This window comes from Gavialis gangeticus, unplaced genomic scaffold, assembly GCF_001723915.1.
Source record: "Gavialis gangeticus isolate Ggan-Ray unplaced genomic scaffold, GavGan_comp1, whole genome shotgun sequence".
Lineage (NCBI taxonomy): Eukaryota > Metazoa > Chordata > Crocodylia > Gavialidae > Gavialis > Gavialis gangeticus.
Window position 1 is genome coordinate 6,718,239 of NW_017728998.1, and position 23,555 is coordinate 6,741,793.

Sequence of the window (23,555 nt, forward strand, 5' to 3'; positions counted from 1 at the left end):
ACAAAAAACAGACCACAAATACATACAGAAGCACTGATACTTAAACTAATAAAAAATCAGAGAAAACTGAATAGGACCTTTACTAAAACAGAGTAGTCAGTTATCTACACACATCTTAATCTCAGGTTTTCTGTCTGGATTCTTTTATTATAACAAATGCCTAAACAAATAGTCTACAGGGCAGATCTTCTACAGAAGTCCAATTATATATCACTTTAGACAGAAGTTTAAACAGCGTGTCAAGTGATCACACAACAGAAAAATTTAGCAATCTATATATGGTACTCTATGCTGGAATTTACTGTCCACATAAGATATAATCCAATTCAGAAGACAGTCCCAAGTTTACACAACCTGAATTCCTATTTGTAATGCAATATTTTGGGGATGACAAGACAAACGGCTTAATACCTGCAAAGAGCCGGTAGGTTCTTTGGCCTTTAAAAATCTTACTTTTCACACCTGGAGATAATAGCTCTGTAAAAAAAAAATAATAATAATAATAAAAGCAGTACTTAGTAAGCTAAAAAGGTTAGTGTCCACATAGGTCTAAAGCATTTATTTCTAAAACAGGCTAGAAGAGTTTCGCCATTAAAGCTTCTCAGATCAGCTTCAAAGAATGAGTGAAACCTCCCTCTGCTGGCACAAGGCACAGGAGACATTTCTGTGGCTACGGGCCTTCACATTTGTGGAGATTTGCGAGAGTAATACTGAAAGACAGTGGGGAAAAAGTTGCAAGAAACAGGGGAAGTGAGAAAGTTGTCTCGCAGTCGTGTTGACAGTGGGTAAGAGGGTGAGCCTATGAATTTCAAAGACCTGCCTGGGAATATAATAGTTGCTTGTTTTCCATGACCAATGCAGCCCAGAGTAGGGGTTGCCAGCCTGCAGCATGAGTACTGGAAATGACACAGGAAGGGAGGAGGCAGCATGGTGGCAGGGCAAGGAGCAGAGATCACAGCGGCAGATCAGGCAAGGGATTAGAGTGGAGCTAATTTGTGGCCAGCTTGCCAAAAAGGCCGGCCTGATGACCCAGAGCTTTCAGGCTGTAAATGTTAATCCCTGTAATATGTTTTAGCAATTAACAAAAAACAGTCTGCTGAAGTAAATGCATCAGATGATTAGACCATTACAGGGAGCATAATACTACAGGACAATATGAACTGATTAACAGAATAGTGTGAATAGCTTTTTGGACAAAAAATAAGAAATAAAAGTACACATGCGCACTCTCTTATATACATGTACTTTGTGAAGCCAAAGCATCTTAAGATACAAGTACAAATGAAGATGCTTTATAAAGTTTTTCCCTAACTAATAAATAGATCAATGCAAGTGTAGAAATCAGCATGAAGAGAAAAATCAAGTCTCATAGGAAGCTTGGAGAAAGCCGTTATCAACCCTTGGAAACCATTAAATTCCCTTTCCCTCAAAAACAAAGTTCTACTGAAAAAAAGTCACCTTTACTAATTTCCAGGTCAACAGGGTACTCAATATTCTTAATCAGCTTCTGGCATCCACCAGTTTTCTCGTACACAAATCGTTTGAGGTGCAAAACAAGAACAGGAGGGAGCTCTTCTAAAGTCACTCTTCGACTGATCTCCACCTAACAAAACAAAAAAGAAAACATATAAAGATGTCCTCACCTCATTTTAATGTTAAAGTTAGAAGATAACCCTTCAAAAATTACAGTCAAGGAATATTGAGGATCTCTGGAACAGGAACCTTACCTAAAGTACACTCCTAGTAAGTTTGTATCATGTTAAATGTGCAAATACAGAAAATGGGGAAATGACTTCAGCAACATTTCTTTATGAATGTGCTATGTTCCTGCAAGCCAACTGTCAACCTCTGCAGTATTACTAATACAGTCAAAAACTATAGGTAATAGTAGTACCAATTCAAACTGACATATTCTATTTGCAAGCAGGTTTTTACAGACAACAGACAAAGTTTCAGAGGGCAGTCTTTCAGCTCCATCATGAATACAGCTAGAATACTTGAAAGCTTTACAACAATTGACCTTAGAAGTGTGTTCAGGTTGATTTTTAATCTTAGCTCTGAACACGTTTTACAGATTGTATTTCATGGCTTAAAAATCACACCGTTATTATATGGCCGTGACAACTTACATTTTTTGATTTTTAATACTTTATACTTTTCCTCTTCCATGAAGTTCATCCATGACTTACAGTGCAGTCAATGGACCCATTTATGTTTGATTTTTCTCCATTATTTTTCCTTCATAAAGGCATAAGTTTACTACACCTTCAAACGCTGAGACTTAATGAAGTGACATTATAATTCTGTATACATTTCAATACCTAGGACTTAACAAGTTCTTTTAAACTAAGACATACTATTTGCCATGGAAAGAGCTGAAAAAGCAATTTAACACTTCAAATCCTGCAATGTCTTACAGTGAAAAGAAAAATTCTCTGTGAATAAAGACAGAATTCTACAATACATAAGTGTAAACACCCATCTCTACACTTATTTTAACTAGAATGTTTTGTAAACAATTTGCTCCCAATTATGGCTACTGTGAACACTTTGATAAATGGTTTGTATGTTGTATCATTTTACTGAAGTTCCTGAACATAACTCACTATTTTCCATTGAAATGCTAGCTCCAACAGCTGAAGTATTTCTTCAAATCACAACAGGAATCCTTCAATCTTAAAGACCATCATCAGCACACTGACGTACTTACTATATTCCCCTTTTCTCATAAAAAAATTATAAAATGGTGCTGCTTTATTGAGGATCCTAAACCCCTTCCTACACTGAACCCGTACTTAAAGACGACCTAAAAAATGAAGGGTAGTGATAATTAGTTAAGCTATTTTGATTAATGGATTAGTCTAATGTATTATTGTGCTAATGCAAGCAAATCGCTGTACAATACTTGGAATACTTAAAATGCCATCTTAGGGGCTCCTACTAGAAACAGGTGAGCTCTCAGTCTATTCTACGCTACCTAAAAACAGACCACCTTCATGACTGCTAGTCACAGGTGCTTTCAAACCAAAAGTAAGATTTCTGTGAAAAAACACTCTTTGGAGTTTAAGAACTTAATTTAAAAAAATGAAACTAGATGGATATAGGCAAGTAATTTATACATACATCCAAGTAATTAAAAACATTAAAACAACCACACTTTATTTGATATTTTCATTTGTTTACAAATTCTCCAAATTTAACTGAGAACAAACATTTAACACGCTTTTCACAGTGCATTATCACTGTACCTGGGCAAATTTTGCTAGCAGAAAATTTGGTCCACCTTAGAAAAATGCTTGCTGGTTCTCACTAATATGAAGATGGTACGTTTACAGAAAAAAAGTCGTACCTTTATTTATGTTGATTGCAAACAATTTCTTAAAATGGAGTTGCAGCAAGCATCTCTTTTAGGAAACTGGTTCTTTATCCCATGGTGGGTCTGGGCTGGCTCAGCTGTGCTTGAAACATAAATGGTCCATACTGGCATGCAGAGTATAATTACTTTATTCTGCCAAATTTTAAGTAATTCTTAAGGTTCTCCGAAACTGGTTTGGACAAGACTTTCTTGGATACAAAAACTGATATCCTCCCACAAGCAGAGGAGGAGGAGATTTTCCCTCCCTCTCTCCACATGAGCAAATAGATTTGGCATAAACAGGTGATCACTGATTAAGCACTTACTGTTGCCAAGGATAAAGCAGAAGCAACATGCCAAACTTCCAGAATCTTTTAAAATATGTAAGAAACACCAGTGTGTATCTTTATATACCACCTTTCCTGAAAATCATCATACACTTAAGTAATAGGCAGCTTTATCCACCTAGATACAGAAGATTAGAGCTATAACAGAGGATCCAAGCCAACATGTCTTTAAAATCTTAATACAGAAAACAGTAAGTGCTTTTAAACTGCAACTAAGAATGCATTTTAACAAGTTAACACAATTTAATTTGTGACACCAGAAGCAATAAGCTGCAAATCTAGTTCTTTTGCCACAAGATGCAACAAATTACATAACAGACATACAGCAGCAAACCACTATTCCATTGCAGAGCTCTAGTTCCACTTCATTTTATTTATTTATTTATTTTTAAATACCATCTCCTGGGCAGAAATTTACAATTAAACAGACTAAGTTTTTTAAATGACGAGCATTTAAGAGGACCAGCAGAAAAGAACATCTTAATTTTGCTAATGCAGCTTTTTCCAAAACTCACAGCATCATTAAAAACAACAACAAAAAATCCCAACAAAACAAAAACCAAAACAATAGGCCAAGTGTTGGCAACATTTTTGGACAGAGTACCAAAAACAGCCGCAACTGCAACCTGTAAGATGTTGATGCATCAGGGGCGGATGGCAGGAGAACCATGAAGGCCTGATCTTTGTCGTGGCAGTGCTCCTTCCCTGCCATCTGCCCCAAGCTGCACGTGCCAAGCAAAATGCCTTTGGGCGCCATGCTCTGGCACCTGTGCCAGAGGTTGCCTACCCCTGCACTAGGCGCTGAATTTATACACCAATAGTATAATTTACGTGAAGAGTATGAGGGAAACATGGATTTTAAATGGCCTGTTTCTTGCAAACTACATTTATGTCACTCTGGTACAAAATACAGGAGGAAAAGCAGATCAGATGCAGGAAAATCTGAAGCTTTGGCTACATGAATGAACTTGCCCTACAGCATGGGAACCTTGAAACAAATGTCTGAAGGCAACTGCTTATGGGAATCCACGTACATACAGCTGCAGCAGGACAACTTTACCTTGGAACAGAGCTAGGGTAAAGTTTCCTGGGTTAGAGCAGACTTACCCTTGGGGCTCAAGGGGTTGTCAGAAGGTCACAATTTTTTTTTTATTATTATTTATCCCGTCCCGTCCCACCCCCCCTTTAAGCCTTTGTGCAACTGGGTTTTCCTGGAATAGCCATTCATGTATTCACAGCCAGAGGGAATTGATGATGACCTCACAGTGCATTATTATGCAATTTTATTTTAAGATATTTTGGGGGAAAATTAAAAGTAAATATAAGTAAAGCTTTTAACACGTGCCAAGATGACACTTCAGTATTCCCACCCTAGAGAGAGGGAGAGAGGACGGAAACCATCATTAAATTCCTGGGGAATTTCCACAGAAATAACAGCAGGAGGGACTGAACTTTTCTTAGCTATAGTAATTTTAGGCAGGTAAATTCTAAAGACAGGACATAGATCCAGGAGCTTCTGAAACTCTGATTTACTGACACTCCCTTTGATCTCCATGAAGAGGTTCAGTTTTATTCACCCAGAAAATACAGGTGAAATGCTTCTCTTCCTCACAAGGGCAATTTTGAGAATCACCACCTGTAACGTGCTATAAACCTGTGTGTCCAACGTTTTAACTACAATGTGTAATAAAACAGCTATTTTTCCTGAATTTCTTCAAGCGTCTCTGAATGCTTTTATTTCCACTCAGATTGAAACAAGCCAGACCAAACCTCTAGCACCAAAACTGAACCCCCATTTCTTTCAAAACCTGGAACTGAACACTTGGTTGTCAGTTAAGGAGTTAAAACCATCTGCAGCAAACACCAAAAGCGAGTGCCTAGCAAAACAAAACGCATGTGGTAAAATCATGGTGAGCTTTCATCGCAAATGTTCCTTCCACATTAGAAGAAATCCTCAAGACAACTGAAGGAATATTCTCCCACATCAAACTCCAGCTAGTGTATACGACACACAATCCAGCCAAAATATGTCTGCATACCTAGGGAAATTTTTAAAGCTTTGCATCCTTTCTCCAATAACATTTTTTATATGGCATGTTCATCCAAATGATAGGTAAGAGAAACAAAGACAGTATGTATGTGAAAAATAAATCTATATTCTCAGGGGCCCCCTGTGCTGCCTGGGCCTATTTAAAGGTATTATGAACCCTGAACACAAGTCGACGAGGCAGTCAGTAGTAGCAAAGGGTAAGAGAGCTGTGAGGAAAACTAAAACCAAAATAATTCGGCCTATAATTCTGCACCAAAAGCGTCCAAACTGCAGCAAACAGAGGTCAGGTCTTAACATGAACAATTATTCTAGATTTCGTAAGGATTTTGTGCTACTGTGAAAAGTGTGGCAAGTGGTTTGGTAGTCACACATGGAAATGGATTTAACAATGCATTTTCTGTAAATTTAAGTACTGTCTACACTGCAAAAAGGTTTGAAAACCTCTTCTGGCCATACACCATGGTAATTCCTTCCAAACTGACGGGAGGAAGCAAACACAGAGCAATCACTGTTCTGATTCACAAGGCTCTTATATTATAAAATACTTTCTTCAAAAGCCAGGAAATACTCATTCAATATTATGAAGAATTATTTCTATCTTGCTTTGAGTGTCTAGCAACCCAGGAATTATCACTAGTGCTTTGAATTATTTGAAAGTGGTTTTCTCCATAACAGAACATATTATTAGTCATTTCATATAGTAATTTAATTTCCATTTTTACCTAAAAGAAATCTCTGACCAATTATTAGACCAATCCAAGAAATATACCAATTTACAGTCAATCATTTCATTCAATGGAATTAGCACGTCATCTGGTCTGAGTGACCCTGACTATGCTTATTAAACATGAACAAGTCACCCTTGCAGCATATTTTGAAAGGTCAACACCTCTTTTAAGGATTAGTGTTCAGGCAACAGATGGATGGAAAAGCCCTTAAAATTCACATGTAAGAAGGTTCAGCAGACCAAAAACAGAACGCACCTCTTGTTTGGTTTTTGTGGTGTAACCCTGGACAGACTCCCTTGCTACCAAGCTTTCCAAAGCATCCTGAACTGTGCGTATTTTGTCAGACTGGATATCCAGTTGCAGAGTGAAAAAAGGCTGCAGAGTTGCAGACTCCTTAGAACTTTGCTGGTAAACAACAGATCTATGGAAAGGAAAAAGGTCAAAAACTATATTTATATTACCATTTTTAACAGCAGAGAAGTACATAAAAGGATATGGAAACAAACCTATGCACCTGCTCGTACATTCTTTAATCACTTTGGGGGGGGGAAAAAGACCACACAGACATAAAGAAATAAGCTTCAGTTTCAAGAACTAGGCTGTGCTATAATACATTTGAAAATCATTTGATTTTAATATTTGTTAACAACATGAATAATTATATCTTTGTATTTATGCAAAAATTAAGGTAATTTATGCAAGACTTGAGAACAGTATTTGGCAAAACTGTAAGAGCGCATGATAGCTGAATCTGTTAAATAATTTCTTTTAAAGAATTTCACCTGGGTATTGCTGCCCAAAAACTGGCATTCAATTTAACAAGGGAAAAAAATAAGTCTTTGACAACTAAAGAAAAGGAACTGTTTAAGTATTGTGTTTACAAATAAAGCATTATGCTTAAACCTACCCAACTACTATCAGCTTTGGGACTTCAGACGATTTAAAAATCTTTGTCAGTGAAGTTTTCAGGTATAACTAGTCTACCTGTTCTTAACATCAGAAACAGACTGATTTGATTAAAAAAAAAAAAAAAAGCACAGAGTGGGGAGTAGCTATGTGAAAAGTGAATGAAATTTATCTGAAAGATACAGACATTATCATGGCCTGCTGTTTATTTCCCAGTCTTATCTCCCAAGCTGTCTGTAATCAGATGTTGAAAATAAAGCTGCATGATCTACTGGCATGCATAAATTGGCAATGGTCTCAAATCTGCTATGTTCTTAACTGCGACAATGACTACAGTTTTGTGGAATATGCATAGCTCCAAGACAAACGGTTGAAAGTTACTCCAGAGGATATTTGGTGTTTACAAAACAGCTCAAAATAGAGAATGTCATTTTAATTTCTCAGTGATCATGTGTGGGTTTTGAAAAGTTTAAATATTATCAGAATGGATAACTTTAATATCTTAGAACAGATACTTAAACAGGCAGACATGAATGCTCATCTATTAGTTTTATGATGTTGTTCTGAGAAATTTAACTGGATCCAGATATTTCATTTTTACAGTCTATCTTACAGAGTACCAGTGAAGTTATACAATGTGTTAATGCAAATTTTCTTACTGCATGCTCTTTAACAATCTAAAACAAGACTGCTTTAAGGCTTGCTTTTTCTTTATCTTCCATAGAAATTTTGCAGCCACATTTGCTAGTTTGTCTTGAATATAAATTGAAGACTAAGTGCTTTTGGAATTTTTGCCTTGCAGTATTAGAACAGACTTCCTATTAATATCTGGGAAGCTAAAACAGTTTCAGACCCAATATGAAATAAACAGTTTGAAAGTAGTTTAATTATTTGTGAGGTGAGATACTGCATTATTTTGCAAAGACTGTACAATTTGAATTTTTATTAATCTTCATATTATTTGAAGCTATATCTAATCACAAAGATCTTAACTTCTTTTATTTGGAAGATGGTCCTTTCTCTGATATTAAAAACCCACATGGAATACAAGTGTGGTTTTCTACAGTCAGATACCACCCAATTTGATATAGTCCTTCAGAAAATAAGGGCCCTGAAATAACCATAATTTAGGTCATTATGTTGAACTCCCTCATGAGCACTGAGGGAATATTAACATGGGAGCTTAAAACTCAGAAAAATAGCTCCTTTGATTCAGACCCAACCTTGAAATAATCCTTCTTTATACTGGCTAATGCACATTCTTTAGAGGGAAAGGAGTCTACTAAAGACAGTGGCATCTTTATTTCAGGTTAGCATTGCCTCCTTGGCTACATTTAAGGACAAAACCTTTAACACGTGGCAAGGTTGATGTTTCAAAAAACAAATTCTCTACTGTCTAAGAGTTTTGCTACTTTTCAGGCACACCTTCCTCTACCCACTCTAACTGGCAAACTATTTAACAGAACAAACTACTGCAAAGTAGCTGTTTTTAACTCAACAAACAGAAAAATCAGATGCATCTAAAAATGCAGCTAGTATTCCAGTATGTTAATTTCCAATGTAAATGTTTTTTCAAACGGAATTAGAAATACAAATATAGCTTTTCTGCAAAAGTGCACAGAATACTGCATTACGTAGCAACTAATTTGGTAGACTTTAGCTGTACCAATAATTCTTTTATATTATAGCAAAATACTGTATCTCACTTCTTTAAATAAAGCTGGCAAAAGAATGTTTATATGCAACAATTTCTGGGAAGATCAGAGCAACAATTCTGGGGGCACCCATATTTAGTAATTTAAGTGAATTTCTTATGCAAAGGCATTCTTTTCATCATTATCCTGCAAATGTAGTAGCACTAATAGCATTTAAGAGGATTCAGCTAGTGAATAAAAATCAATTCTTAAAAATTTCCTTAAGCATATTCCCCATTTCAAACCTCTACCCATGCCAACGGTGAACACAGACCAGTATTTTTACATCACAGGGCATCTGCGAGAAAAGTTAGCATCCACAGGCAAATCTGCACAAGCAATAGACACCAAAGAATTCCAATTTGTGCATAAAATTACAAGCCTCATGAAGATGTCAACCCCATACTTTATATGTAAGTAATTAGAACTGCTTCTCACTACAAAATTTCTTGCTGGAGTGACACCCAATTAAGAGTTCAACAAACCAACCTAAAAAAGAAGCTAAAGTCCCCCTAAAGAGAAAGGTGCCGATTCAACCATGTTTTCTTAGCTGTTTTCCGTTCAATTTTTCTACTCCTGATGCTTTTATTTGGTGGACTACTACTGAAGATTTTGCATTCAAAGGCTTCCTAATTCCACCTTCAGCCTCAGAGGAGGAAGTTTTCCAAAATCTCAACGTGGGATACTGCTTCTGCAGTCTACTGTGTGACCTAGTTAGCAAGCTAAATAAGATGGGTGTGGTGACTTGAGACAACAGATGTGGGAATGGACCTTGTGGCTCTGCTGTTCAGTACAAAAGTACCTTCTTCATTAATCCCTCAATTTTATCTCATTTCTCTATGGGTTCTTGCAGTGCTCCCCAAATACCTTGACATTTAACTAAAATATGAAACAATCATACAGAGATCCAAACAAACCTGGCCATGACGAATATAAAATTTCCAGTATATACAAAAGTATTTGACAATACTTTGGGTATGTGGACATGCCAATTAATAGGGAAATATGCCAATATGTACAGACATCTGTCTGCCAACTTCTATGAAAAATGTCTTTTTATTTGCCAGCTGTCTGATTCAAAACCCTGAGGAATAATTTTAGTGCATTTCACATGTGGAAGGCACCAACCAACCTCCTCTGAATATCTGACACCACAGGGATTGATACACTAGCAATCAAAATGTCTTGCTCGGATTTTTTTAAAATCTCTTCAAACTCTTAACACTTAGTATTTGGGAATTTATTTTCTCCAAGTATTTATGTTGATTTTATCTTTTAAATTATTTTTAAATAACATTTTTTTAAATAAGTAATACTCATTTTTTTAGGTATCTATTTCTGATTTCCTGTACACATTATCACATGTGCAAGTTACTAACTCAGTATATTGCCTTCATTCCTGCAATAAATTTGGAAAGTTCTAAATTTTTAAAGCCCACAGCCTCTTTTGTCTTTAACTTCCTATTTATATTTTAAAAGCAAGTTCCTTCTGTTTTTAAGACTTAGGAATTCTATTGCCTTTTCTCTCGCTGACTGGACATGCAACTCTGGGCAAAACCAATGGTGCTCCAGCTTACCAATGTACAAGATTCCTGTAAACATTAACTATTAATTATGTATAAAGTGCTTTAGAGTCTGTGGATGAAAGGAACTGTAAATAAGCAAAGCATGCATCTTCTTTAACTTCATCTCCCCTGAACAACTAGTGATACCCATTCTTCAAACGAACTCTTACCTCTGACTAATTCTTTACAAATTCAACTACACAAAGACATATTTTGAAAAATCTCTCCTGTAACACTTTTTTTTTTTTTTTTTTTTTAATTATAGTGTTACGCTCTCTGGCCTTTGTGAATTGTACACTTTTAACCCCCACTAAAAGTCTGCTAATGAAATAAAGCCACGGTTACTAGTGAATATGCATCTTCTCTCTAAAGTTTATGGGTGGCTCTCAGTGTTGCAAAATAAAATAAAGTAGTGCACTAAGTAAAAAAACAGAACTATACCTTATATGACCACCAAAAATATCAGTAATTGGAGTCTGAACAAAGTCAGCCTGTCGAGTGACCGAGGACTTGTTGCGGGGGCCCACTTGTTCCCACTCATCCTCACTACCTTCTCCTTGTTCTTCCGGATCCTCCTCTTCATTTACAGTTTGTGTTTCAGGACCATTGGAAACAGAGAGTTCTTAAGAAAAAAAAGAAAATGTAGATACTGATTTTTACAAATAAAATGATCCTATTCTTTACAAAGAAAAGATTAAAACTTTTAAATAGATTTCCTTTTTCAATTAACACCAGGCCACAGATGCAACTTGAATCTTCATGAGATGTATAACATTAAATATACAGTGGGCACATCTATATGTGCAATTAATGTGCCTGAATTTTCTGTGCACAGCTTGACTGGGTTTCAGGTTCCTTACCCTTGCTATAAGGATAATGAGGCTCTTCTATCTTAACTATCAAAACACTTATGAAAAGGTAATTTGAAACAACACAACTGCATTCCTGATCCTTCTGCCATTGGGAACTTACATGTTTAATGGAATGAAGCTTGCCTATGAGTCTGCAAAATGCAGAGACAGAACTAGTTAGTTCCCTATACCCTATTTTCTCACAAACGCCATGCACCACTATCTTTGAAATCAGCCTCCTAAAATTGGGGTGCACATCTTAAGCAGGGAAAGTGTTTTCTTCATTGGAACAGCAGCAAGCCTAGAGGCACTGTATGTGCCGCGCAGCTGCCAAGATGGCTGCCACTTGCATCTGGCTCAGCAAGCTGAAGGGGTAGAGTCCTGGTGTTAATGCGTTCTCAGCCACTCCGATTGGGTTAGCACTGTGGTTTGTGCCTGAAGCAGCAAGTGAGCTGCTGGCAGTATCTTTATGAAGCTTGTGATGAAGAAACACCACTTTATTTACAGGAACTTATGTAAAGAACTAGGTAAGTAACAGGTCTTGCTACCACCCTTCCACGGTCTACGGCCTAACCTTGCGCACCAAGTTACTCTATGACAGAGTGGTTGCATCTACACAAGTGGCAGACTGAGCAGCTGTTACTGCACAGTCATTTAGTATTGCTTAACCAAGTACTAAATGACTGCGCAGCAACTGGCATTACTGCACAGTAGCGTCCCCGCATAGTTTTCTTCTGACACTACTGCACAGTAGCACAAGCCTATGCAGCTTGCCTACAAGTCTGCAAAATGCAGAGACAGAACTAGTTAGTACCCTATATACCCTATTTTCTCACAAGCACCATCAACTCCGAAATCAGTACAGCTTGTTACTACTGCACAGTAGCGTTGCATCACAGTTAGTACCCCCCCATGCTACTGCATCTCGTATAGTTGGGGCCAGTAAGTCCTTCTGGGAACAGCGTGTCCAGGAACGTGGCATCCCAAGACAAAGAAGTGCGGAGCTTCCTGATGCTAACTGCCTCTTGTCTCCTGAGAAAACATACTTCCTGGACACTCTGTGTTTTCAGGACTTACTCTGTCAGAGATTTGGCCGGGGCTCGAAAAATCTTTTTTTCTGCCCTACAAGTTGCCTTCAAAAAACAAGGTGCACAATTTGTTTGGGGATGTTTTGTAGTGAGAATACAATATTTTTTGATAATGAACCTTTTCGGTAGAACTGCAGAAAGTCAAATGTTATTCTAGAAGAGTTAGACTTATCTCTTATTAAAACCGGACTCCTTTTCTGCATGGATATTTTACAATATACCTAAGGTTCAGCAAATATATTCCTTTACAGGTGCCAAACTCAAAGTTCATGTATTGAGTGTAGCTGTATAATAAAATACAGACTAATAGCTTTATGCTAGAGAGAACTTACAGAGATAGAAAGACTTTTTTTATTTCTTGTTAAAGAAAAAAACAAAACAGGATGATAAAATGGGCTACTGTATTTTTGTTTGTTTCTAAATTGAGCACCCAAACATAAAAATAAAAGTTAATATAAAATACAATTCTGTTGTTTCTAGGCTGCCTGGAAACCCTGTCAGTTGTTTAAAATAAACTGAAAATTTTGTGGATTTTTATCTCGTCAGCAAGATACTAATAAAACCAATTAATATGTCCTGTTATAAATAAATACAAAACTATTAGAGCTTGTTTGCTCAAATTTCTGGTACAGAAAAGAACAGCTTAACCAACAGTTGTTCAGAAGTCACGGATCAATTATATTCTTTTACTACAGTGCCATCCTGAAAAAGGTCAAAAATGCCAGACAACCACAATTCAGATATACTGAGTAGTAGGAAACCACAGCTATACTTACTTTTAAATAAAGTTTGCGTACCAAGTACTACTGAGTTACTTGCAATCATTTTTTCAATTGAAATCTCTTCATGCCTTCAATAACAAGCTACTTTACTGTTATCAAACCAAGTCCTTATAGCCAGTAGCAGTGTTAGGTGAGAGTGAGATGTTTCCCCCTATAACTACTTTGACATGATAAATTTATGCTATTCCAACAGATATTCTCCAGTAATAAACTTTGCAAATACAATCCCATTTTATCCTAGCTGCAGATTTTGAAAAGTCAAAAAAAAAAAAAGTTATACACTTGTCTTACATAAGCTCCCTCTAGAGCTGTGCCACGTGGAACTCTACAATCAGCCTAACGCATGTTCAAATCCCTCCCCTTAATGAGAATGCATCTCCCTTGCCTTTATCTACTCAAAAATATAAAGACTTTACATGTTAAGTATTTGAAAAAATAAAAGTAAGCTTGCTACGAAAACTAACTTTCATTCTGCGGAGAAAGAAGTTTCTTTAGGATGAGCATTTCCTCATGTAGTCCATTTAGGATGAATCCCAGGTATTCTTCAGCATCTTCTTGTCTGCCCTGAATAAAAGATTAAGCTATTAAATACACTACTTTTGAGTGTCCACAGACTTAACGGTAGATATAAGACAAGACACTATCCTTTCCATTTTCAGGAAATTTCAAAAACAAAAAGAAATGTTGTATCTGATTTCAGTTGTTATAACACAACTCGGAGCCTAAGGCTGAAAGCTAGTCTTAATGTCAACTATATCTTCTTATAAGACTTCATCATGTGACCAATTTTATGGTTTTTATTTAGAAAAATTATCTTAAGAGCACCCACTGCTTTCAAATATAATCTGTTGTATATACACTGCAAAATAAGCAGCTTACATTTAAAACAGTACCTTTTCTGACAGACTAGACTTGATAACTGTCAACAGTCTATAAATGTACGTAGGTTCAAAAGCAGCTCCTGGCCGAATGTCTCTCATAATTTTATCACCTAAAGCTGCAAAGCAAACAGAAATGACATAGTATGAAGATAAGCCATATGGAGGGTATTGTGAAGTGGAAAGTTTAAGGGGAAAGCATCTTTAGATTATAGATGAATCATGTTCTTCTATAACCAAGCTGTTAAAATTAACAAATAAAAAAAATCTATAATTTGTCTGACCTGAGAAAAATCAGTGTATTAAGATTTTTTTTTTTTTAAATCAGGTACTTTTCCTGTGCAATAAGAATATATTTTTACAAATCTACTTTACTAGCTACTAGCTACCATAATTAACATAGGGTACCCTACAGTTCCACTTCAGATATTTTACTTACCAGTGTTTAGAACTGCATCTTACATGCATTTTTAATACGTATTTGCTAAAGAATCTTGTATATCAGCAGCTTTTTAGGGTCTCAAACTAATCTTATTATTAAACATAAAAAACTGAAGTGAGCTTTTCTTAAAATCAAGCCTAGGCTCTCTAAGTGACAGCTCCCTATCCCTGCAACTTCTCAAGAATCATGTACATCCATTCTAATGAGGAAGTCATCTAATACCTGAAAACAGCAAACAGTATTTTAAAACATGTCAGTAGTCTCTGTGCTCTTCCAAGTAATGTCGACCAAAAAATGTGAAAGCACACACAGAAAAAAAAACCACCCAAGGACAAATTCACAATTTGAGATCTACTTTTTCTATTTTCTGTGTCGACTGTGTACTCGGAGACCCCAGGAGTAAACCTCCCTGCTTATGCTTCTACACCTAAGAGGTCACTCATTACATTATATTTGCTAGGAAAAAAGCCATACTTATTGACACTGAATGCTCAAACTGATACAGAGCTCTGGCCTCAGATATTATGTTGACATTACCAGAATACAGTTAGTAACCTAAAAAATTAACCAATTGCAAAAGACACTTGTTTTCCAGCTTGAAATTTTAAGACAAACCACAAAAATGTCTAACCTATTTGGAAACCATTAGAACAGCTGACTTTTCCATCATGCTTCCTTACAGTATGAAACATACACCGTATTTAATCCAGGATTATACTGAAATACATGTGCATAAATTACTCAAGTAAAAATATCTTCTTTCTTTTTAAGAAAAAAAATCAGACTAAAATGAATTTAGAGATAAAATGAAACTGAAAAAGATATTGTAATTAAGGTAGGGAAGATCTTACTTCTTCCCCTTCATGTATTCATGTGACAGATTTTTAAATTTTTTAACAGAAATCACACATTTGTAAAGCTTTTATATTACATAAAGTAAGGGAAAAAACTAAAGCACAACTCAGGAATGATTGCTTTAGGACTGTATTGTTACACCTGGATACAAAGTTTAGGCCCTTGATAAAAAAAAAAACAAAGGCAGACAACTACCTTAAAAACACCAGGATAAATTCTGGGGGTCTATAAGGGAGGATGATGATGACAGAAAAGATCCAATAGGAACTGAGCCGGTTGAGCAGAATCAAAGATTGTAAATAAACTGAAATCCAAAGGTTTGCCTACATGGGGCAAAACACCACCAAGCAGAAATATTTCAACTAGCTCCCTGTGCAGTAGCTCCCTAAGTAGAAACAGAATAGCCAGATCAGTGCACAGCACTGCATCAGAACAAATTTGGTCTACTTCTTAACAGGATTTTTTAAACGTAGTGAATATGCCATGCTGAGGCACCTAGCCTGCTTCCTCCTAATGTCTGTAGTTAACTTAGGTTATCTGCAGGGTACTGCTTTACAGGGCTATGCGAAGCTTCGATCCCTGATTTGATTCAGCCGAGATACGGCCTGATTCGGTGGCCGAATCTCAAAATCTGAATCCAATTAGAGGACCCTTCAATCTCTCCGAATCGAGTCAGAACCCCTCCGAATCAATTCAGAGAGATTCGGATGTAGATACAGCTTTAAATGTTTTTTCTACACATCTCTAGGTAGCAAGAGCTCTGAACACTGTGGTGCTGGGGCAGATGCAGCATCCCACAGAAGCATGGGGGGCTCCCCAGCGCGCACCCCAGCAGACCTAGAAGTGGACCAGAAGCACTTCCAGTCCGCTTCCTGGTCTGCTGGGGAGTGCGCGGGGCGGCCCCTCACACCCCTCCGGCTCAGCGACTGGTGCCTCTTGGGACTAGGGGGCACCCGTGGTCCCCTGAAGCCAATCACTGAGCCAGGCACAGGGAGGCCCCCCAGCACACTCCTCGGCAGACCTGGAAGTACTTCCAGTCCACATCCAGGTTTGCTGCTGAGAAGGCTGGAGAGCCCCCCATGCTCCTGTGGTATGCTCCATGCACCCCAGCACCACAGTAATCACAAGCTGCACCTGCTACCTCAAGGTATGTAGAAAAAAAAACTTTTAAGCTGTGCCTGTGTCCGAATTGCTGATTCACCAAATCAGCATCAAATCTTCAGATTTGGATTTGGCTGAATCAAAGCGGGGACAGTGATCCAAATCAACGGATCAAATCACTGTCCGTGATTCGGGCCGCATCTGAATCCAAATCGAATAGGGCCTGTTTCACACAGCCCTACTCTGCTTTATTCCGTTAGGGACATAGCCCACGACTTCAGTAGATTGTCCAAGTTAAGGCAGAAAAGCAATGCTTGCAGTGTATGCCCTTTTAATCAAGCAAAAAGTAATTGCGGTAACTGGGAAAGGCCAAAGTTCATAAATATGACTTCACTAATGGGAGAAATATTCCTTTGACAGAGAGCAGTAGAATTAGTCTAACAGCAGCTAAGAAACTCAAGGATTCATAGAGCCTGAAAGGAAGGAGGAGCAGAACAAATACTTATGAGTTCCCAACCATATTATGTCAGGCACTATACAAGCAACAAAGAGATGATTCTCTCTGTTATGCTCCAAAATGGAAAGAAAGCACTGAACAGAAGAGAGGCAAGAAAAGGATATAACACAGGGTTGTACACCAGGGAAGAGAGTCAACCAAAGAGATGGTACAAGGACACAGAAGACTCGACTGGATTCCATATAAATAGTGGCCAGACTAACAACAGATTGAACCAAAGGGAGAGCACTTGCCCATCATGTTCCTAACCCTCTTGACAAGGATGGCACTTGGTTGATTGATGCAAGCACGTAATACAGAAATGATCCCTGCACGAGATTACTGTGGGGTATCAAACTCTTCTGGCCTATGGGCCGGATGATGGTCACTGGGCTAGTTCGTAACCCAGACCAGGACTGATCCCCCATGTAGAGCTCATGGTGCTCAATCTGGGTCCAGTCAATGCACAGCACATAGTACACACTGCCCTGGGGCTTGCTATGCCCACACCATGTGGGGCCACCATGGGGTGTGTGCTGGCTGAAGCCAGTGCTGCAGGCTGTACATGGGTCAAATCCATGCAGCACCCCACTGAACTAACCCTGCATGCTGGCTCCAGGACCAGTCCAGATTGGGCTGCACCACAACCCATGTGCAGGGGTGTGGTGGTGGGGCTCTGCATATAGCCCATGTGCCAGACCCCTATGCCAAATGCAGGGCAAGCCCCAGGGCCACTGTATGCAGTGTGCAGGACTGGAATGGCCATACATGCCATATGCAGCACAGGCGGGGCAGTATAGGATGCACAATGCCTGCAGTGCCTCACCAGACTGGCCCTGTGAGCTGGTTTTGGCACAGCCCGATCCGGACCAGCCTCAGAGTCAATATGCAGGGTTGCTCCAGTGGCACAGTGTGTGCAGCACATGGGGCCGGGATTGGCAAATGGGGTTGATCCAGCAACCCACAGGGTGGATCCAGCCAAGGGATCGTATGTTTGACACCCTTGGCTTTTAATATTTAATGTAGAAATCTATTTTAAAGAAGGTGTTTACTCCCAACTCACCTTGTTTTGCTTTAGGAGGTACTGGCATATTAGTGAACTCATTCATCAGGCGAATGCTGAAATGAGACAGAAAGAACATCTAGGCATCATCAGCATATTACATAAAAAGTATTTGTGCAGGATAAGTTATCAGATAAAACAATCAAAATATTAGATCATAGTAGTCCCTGACAAGTCCAAAAAAACCCCAAGGCCACATTAGTAAGTTTTTAAAAAAAACATGCACAAATTAACATGGTCATTCTTTGTCTCCCAAAGAAAAAATGATTAAATGGGTTTTTGAGCTTTACTACACAGCCATGTTGCAGATTCAGTCCCCTTCAGCTTATTCAAAACAATCTTTCTGAGCTAAGCTGATCCACAGGAAATAAAACAGTGGAAAATATTCTCCCTCCTTGACTGCCTGTAAGTAATATCAGAAGTTGGCTATAAAATTAAAATGCCATTTGAAAACTAAACTAAAATATCCCCAGTAATTTATGGGTCTTAAATGTTACTGTGTCAGTTTTCTTCAACTGCAGTAATACAGTGGTTTGCTAAAACACTGGGTTGAGTTCATGTACTTAAGTAAAACTGAGATACTGAGAATTTGTAACCGGTTTACTTACAAGCTGTCTATCATTGGTGTTGAGGTGCACGGCCGTTGTGATTTTGAATACATTGGAATGGACTTCATTAAATGATACATTGGAGGGCAAGCAACCAAGGCCTGCAATGTCTGTATAATAGTATTAAGGAAACAGTCACAAAAGCAAGATTAGATATTTAATCTCCAGTAATTTTAAAGCTTATTATTAATCTGAAACATAGACAATCCAATCACTACATTAAAATTAACAAATACACATTATGTAAGCTTGCTAAACAATTGATTCATAGAAATCACATTAAAAAAACCTAACAGCATAACATGACTTAGCTTCAATCTATTCATCTCTTTTAAATACTTCAAATCTTTCATCTCAAGGAAAACATACAATAGAGGTAAAAACAACTAATTATAAAAAAGTCTTTAAAAAAAAAAAAAAGAGAGAGAGAGTTTATAAATGGCAAGACCTTCCAGGTTTCCTGAAGAGCTATTAGGAAAGAAGACAAAGTGAATACAGAACGTAAGACAGCTTTTCACTCTCAAAAAGTCCCAAGAATCAATGTCTTGACCATTTCTAGCAAAGCCAAAAATGAATGGAGGCATATCAGTTGGAAATAAGGAGAAAAAGATCTAGGACTATAAGTCATTTACAAAATGACCATAATTGTGCAATTGTGATAAGGTCCTGAAAAAAGCAAACTAGAAGCTGGAATGTATGAGAAAATGCATTCCTGCAGACTGAAGGTAGAATTAACACCTTTCAACAAGGCAGCGAAAGAGATCTCATCTGAAATACTGTATACAGTTCTGCCTATGTTCATGAAGGACTCCCAAACTGAAGCAGGACTAATCAGAATGATCATGAGAATGCACAGGTTACCTTTCAAGAGTGCTTACAAAGCACATGAAGGCAGGGAAGGGATACGACTGCTCTCTCTTTATAGATGGACAAATAACCAAGGAAGATCAGCAACTTAAAATACAGGGCCAACGTTGGCACAAGAACAGAGACATAAATCTGTCCTTGAATAAATGTACACTAGAAATCAGAGAATTTATAACCAGAGGATTAAAATTTCTGTAACAGCCCTCCAATTGAAGTACTGGGGGACAAACAACCTAGCCAGATTTAAGATTAAGCCTGGCAATTTAGGAACAGGGTCATAGGACAATTGGTCTATAACGGAACTGGATTCCAGGATTAAGCAGGTCCCTTCCAGTCCTATGTTCCCAACATACCTATTTAACTTATTTTGATTCAGTTTCTTTGATTCTGTATTGTCAACACAAAAAGCAGAAACATCTGCAAGGAAGGGATATGGAAAACAAAAGATAACATTTTCTGTAGGTGCTTTCTTAGAAAAAATAAAAACAAACCGACCCTCACCAGAATATCCCCCGTTCCTATTATTATGTAAATATAAAGGGTTTTCTTAATGCATGCATCATAGCTGAAGAGCATTTTTATTTTTATTTATTTTAAAGAAAAATATTAGTGAGCAGGCAACCAGGAATTACTTTGTTAATCTAATGTGAATTGTTTATTGTACAAACAGAACAAACTTGACTTGACAACTGCCATAATATACAAACATAAGCTTAATTTAAATTCATTTCTCCAAGATAAGGATACAGCATTGATGTAGCACCAGTTTCCTTTATTGATCAGCCCTCGTGGTTGCAAAGATACTGGTTTATGTATTAATTTTACATTCTCCAGTAATTCTGTAGAATGAAAAAATAAATTTAGCAGAAGAGTTAAATTAGTTTAAAAATTTCATCATAGTAAAAATTATCCATCAAGATTCTTAAAATCATTAGATTGTAATACCTCAGAGTCCTCTTAAGAGCAACAGGAGATTGATATCAAATATACATTCTCTTTTCTATCAAAAATCATCTTGACTTTGGGTAGGAGTGAAGGCTGGTATATCAAAAGCTTTTCTAACTCTAATGATCTTCTAAAACCATTACAGGATTTGGGTACGGTTATTATTACTTTTTTATAGCAACATGTATATTGTTTTTTTTCTCTGGGGAAAGGGGAGGTTAATATACATAACTCTTATCAATTTAATACTCTGACACTAATTTTCTAGAATATGTGGCAAGCTTCTCCCCTGGTCTGAATGGAATTCAACTGAGATAGTTGTTTTAGTTTAGAAGTTTCAGCTTAACCCTGATTTATGCCAAAACCATCTTTGTGCAACAATAGGGATTAATGTTAACACAGCTCTGGGAAGTTTGTGTTAGCTGCTGGCTGTTTTACAGCCACAGAGGAAGTATAAAACACTGACCCATATAAAACATTGCCCATTGTTTTTTTCTTTCAAATGTCTCAGCAGTGGCGTAACTTTTAAAAACTTGAGCCAAATCTTGAAAATTGTTCAGGATCCACAACTGGGGCACTTAAAAAAAAGTGGCCAAATTTTCAACAGCGAGCACAACCAGGATTGAGCACTTTTGAAAGTCTTGTCCCTTACTCAGGAACCTGTGATAGGAAACTAGGCAGGAAGTTGTTTCCAAAATCTGAGATGTTTAGAACTTGAACAATGGCAACAAATGTTTAAATGAAATGTGGAACTTAAGCAAATACACCTCCAAAATAAGAGAAAATTACTGTTATTTTTATTACAGTAGCATTTGGCTCCAAACTAAACTGGGACCACAAAGTGCTAGGCACTGTATAAATATATCATCAAACACTATGGGTATTTCTATACCTCTTATTTTGGGCAACTCTAGGATTGCCCGCAACCGCGCTGAACCACACAAGCTGCTCCTCCCCCAATATTTTTTTGCTGTTATACACATGAAACACAGGAGAGAGAAGTGGCAGGCGGACTAATTCCTAGCAAGGCCCACTGAAAAGCAACTGGAAACCCAAGCAGTGCCCTTCGAGGACTCATGCTGCCCCGCTGCATTTCCTTCTGTACTATGCTCAGATCACATTAGCGGACACAGGAAATAGGTGCAAAAAGGTCACAAGCAGAATCCCTGTATTTCAACCTTACTTAGGCTGGGTAGACCGAGAACACACTTAAGACAAGGCGTAGGCTAAGGAGGAAAACTGGCTGGACATATGCCAGGAAATATGAACCAGACATTGCCTGATGTTTCATTTGTGACCCCATAAAAATTTTTATGGCAGCACAAATGCTGAACAGATGCCAATTCCCTCTGCCACACCACATGAAAGGAAAATCAGTGGCAGAGCAAAAGGTGGTAACAGATTTTGCTGGTTTATTGAGGCAGGCATCTGTTACCTCTGCAGCACTTTCCTGGCTCAGCCAGACCCGTGCCCCAGGTATGGTTGGGCAAGGAAAGCTGGGAGATCACATTACCCCTTGTCCTGTACCAAGGGTGGGACAAGAGGCAATGTGTTTCACCCTGTGAAGCAGATTAGCTGCGCCACAGCACAGTGATCCACTTCATTTGGCAACATCTAGTTTTAACCTTCCAGCTGTAAGCCTGTGAGTTCGTAGTGTGGGCAACTGGCAGACAAGGGTCAGAGCACGGTGGGCCTGGGAGCAACCCTAACTAACAATGTAGGCCTTCCATCAAAATCTTCACAGCAGGGATTAAATAGGCCAAATGCATCCAAAAGAATAAAAAGGTGTTACTGGAGAACTAGAGGCATTAAATAGCAAAGCTACTTGCTCAAGATTACACAGCAGGTAAACAGAACTGTGAATAAAAGCCAAGTCCTTTTACACACAGTATGCTCTGCTAGATCATATTTCTTCATTAACAGGGATTACTCTGCAATGCTAATTTAGTGATTTTGTGACAAGTTCACTCTTATCAAAAGGAAACAGAATGGAAATTTCATAACATTTAAATCCTTCACCAATCTGATTAATAACTATATCTGGCATCAGGAAAGTAAAACTATCTAAAATGTATAAAGGCCCTCTCTACACGTTACATCTATTGCACATTTACCTGGTAAAACTTTGCAATGAATTCAGACTGGCTACATGTGCAAATTAACTACGGTGCCTTAAAAAGGTCCAGCAAACTATAGTTATTGCTGGAAAATGTGTAATAACTTAGTAGCTGGTTTCTATCCAGCTTTAATTTGCATGTGTAGCCTGTGCCCCTGAAGCTGAGAGACTGCAGGTGCTGAAATCTTCCAGTTGCCAGGGTGCCCCATGCACCCCCCACAGTTGGGACACAGCAACTGCTGTGGTCTCCCAGCTGCAGGGGTGGCTGGAGCACCCCTGCAGCTGGGAACCCTATCAGCTCAGAAAGCTCCAAACTGCAGGAACTTGCTTCTTGCCAGTGCAGGGGGAGCCCAAGGTCAGACATCCTGTATCAGCAGTAAGGCATGATGGGATCCGACTACTGATCCCACAATCACACCTTCTACCATGCAGGTGGCATGGCAGCAGGTGCAATTGCATGGGTTGCGCATTAGATCCTATGGCACCTTTACCTGCATGTACAGACTGGCCCTAAATGGAAAGACTACAGCTTTTAGACACTGACACATACATTTGTGATAAAATGTTGTTTAAAGAGGTTCTGTATGCTAATTTTACCTAACTAACTGATTAATGCTGAAATGTTTCAGAAGCTGTAGCTAATGATTTAGTCTTAGAATATTTGCCACACAAATTTTCCTTTAAAGGTAGGAATGCTTACAGGCTTATTTCTTGGAATTTCTACCAGAGATGTCCATTATAACACTGGGTATTTTATACCTCCAATAACTGCTGTGTTAAAACCCAATTATCATGCTAAATCTAGCATCTTGCTTCCA

The 23,555-nt window shown here is 38.1% G+C and overlaps 1 protein-coding gene across 1 annotated transcript in view; it reads right to left on the reverse strand.

Moving 5' to 3' along the window:
* Positions 1 to 23,555, reverse strand: part of USP10 (ubiquitin specific peptidase 10) — a 46,560-nt gene that overhangs the window by 3,426 nt on the left and 19,579 nt on the right. Inside the window, exons 5-13 of the mRNA XM_019505262.1 lie at positions 20,424 to 20,515; positions 18,810 to 18,919; positions 18,202 to 18,257; positions 14,260 to 14,363; positions 13,831 to 13,930; positions 11,087 to 11,267; positions 6,736 to 6,901; positions 1,459 to 1,603; positions 412 to 477 (exon numbers count right to left, since the gene is read on the reverse strand). Of these exons, the coding sequence (XP_019360807.1) occupies positions 412 to 477; positions 1,459 to 1,603; positions 6,736 to 6,901; positions 11,087 to 11,267; positions 13,831 to 13,930; positions 14,260 to 14,363; positions 18,202 to 18,257; positions 18,810 to 18,919; positions 20,424 to 20,515 (1,020 nt within the window). The remainder of the gene's footprint in view (positions 1 to 411; positions 478 to 1,458; positions 1,604 to 6,735; positions 6,902 to 11,086; positions 11,268 to 13,830; positions 13,931 to 14,259; positions 14,364 to 18,201; positions 18,258 to 18,809; positions 18,920 to 20,423; positions 20,516 to 23,555) is intronic.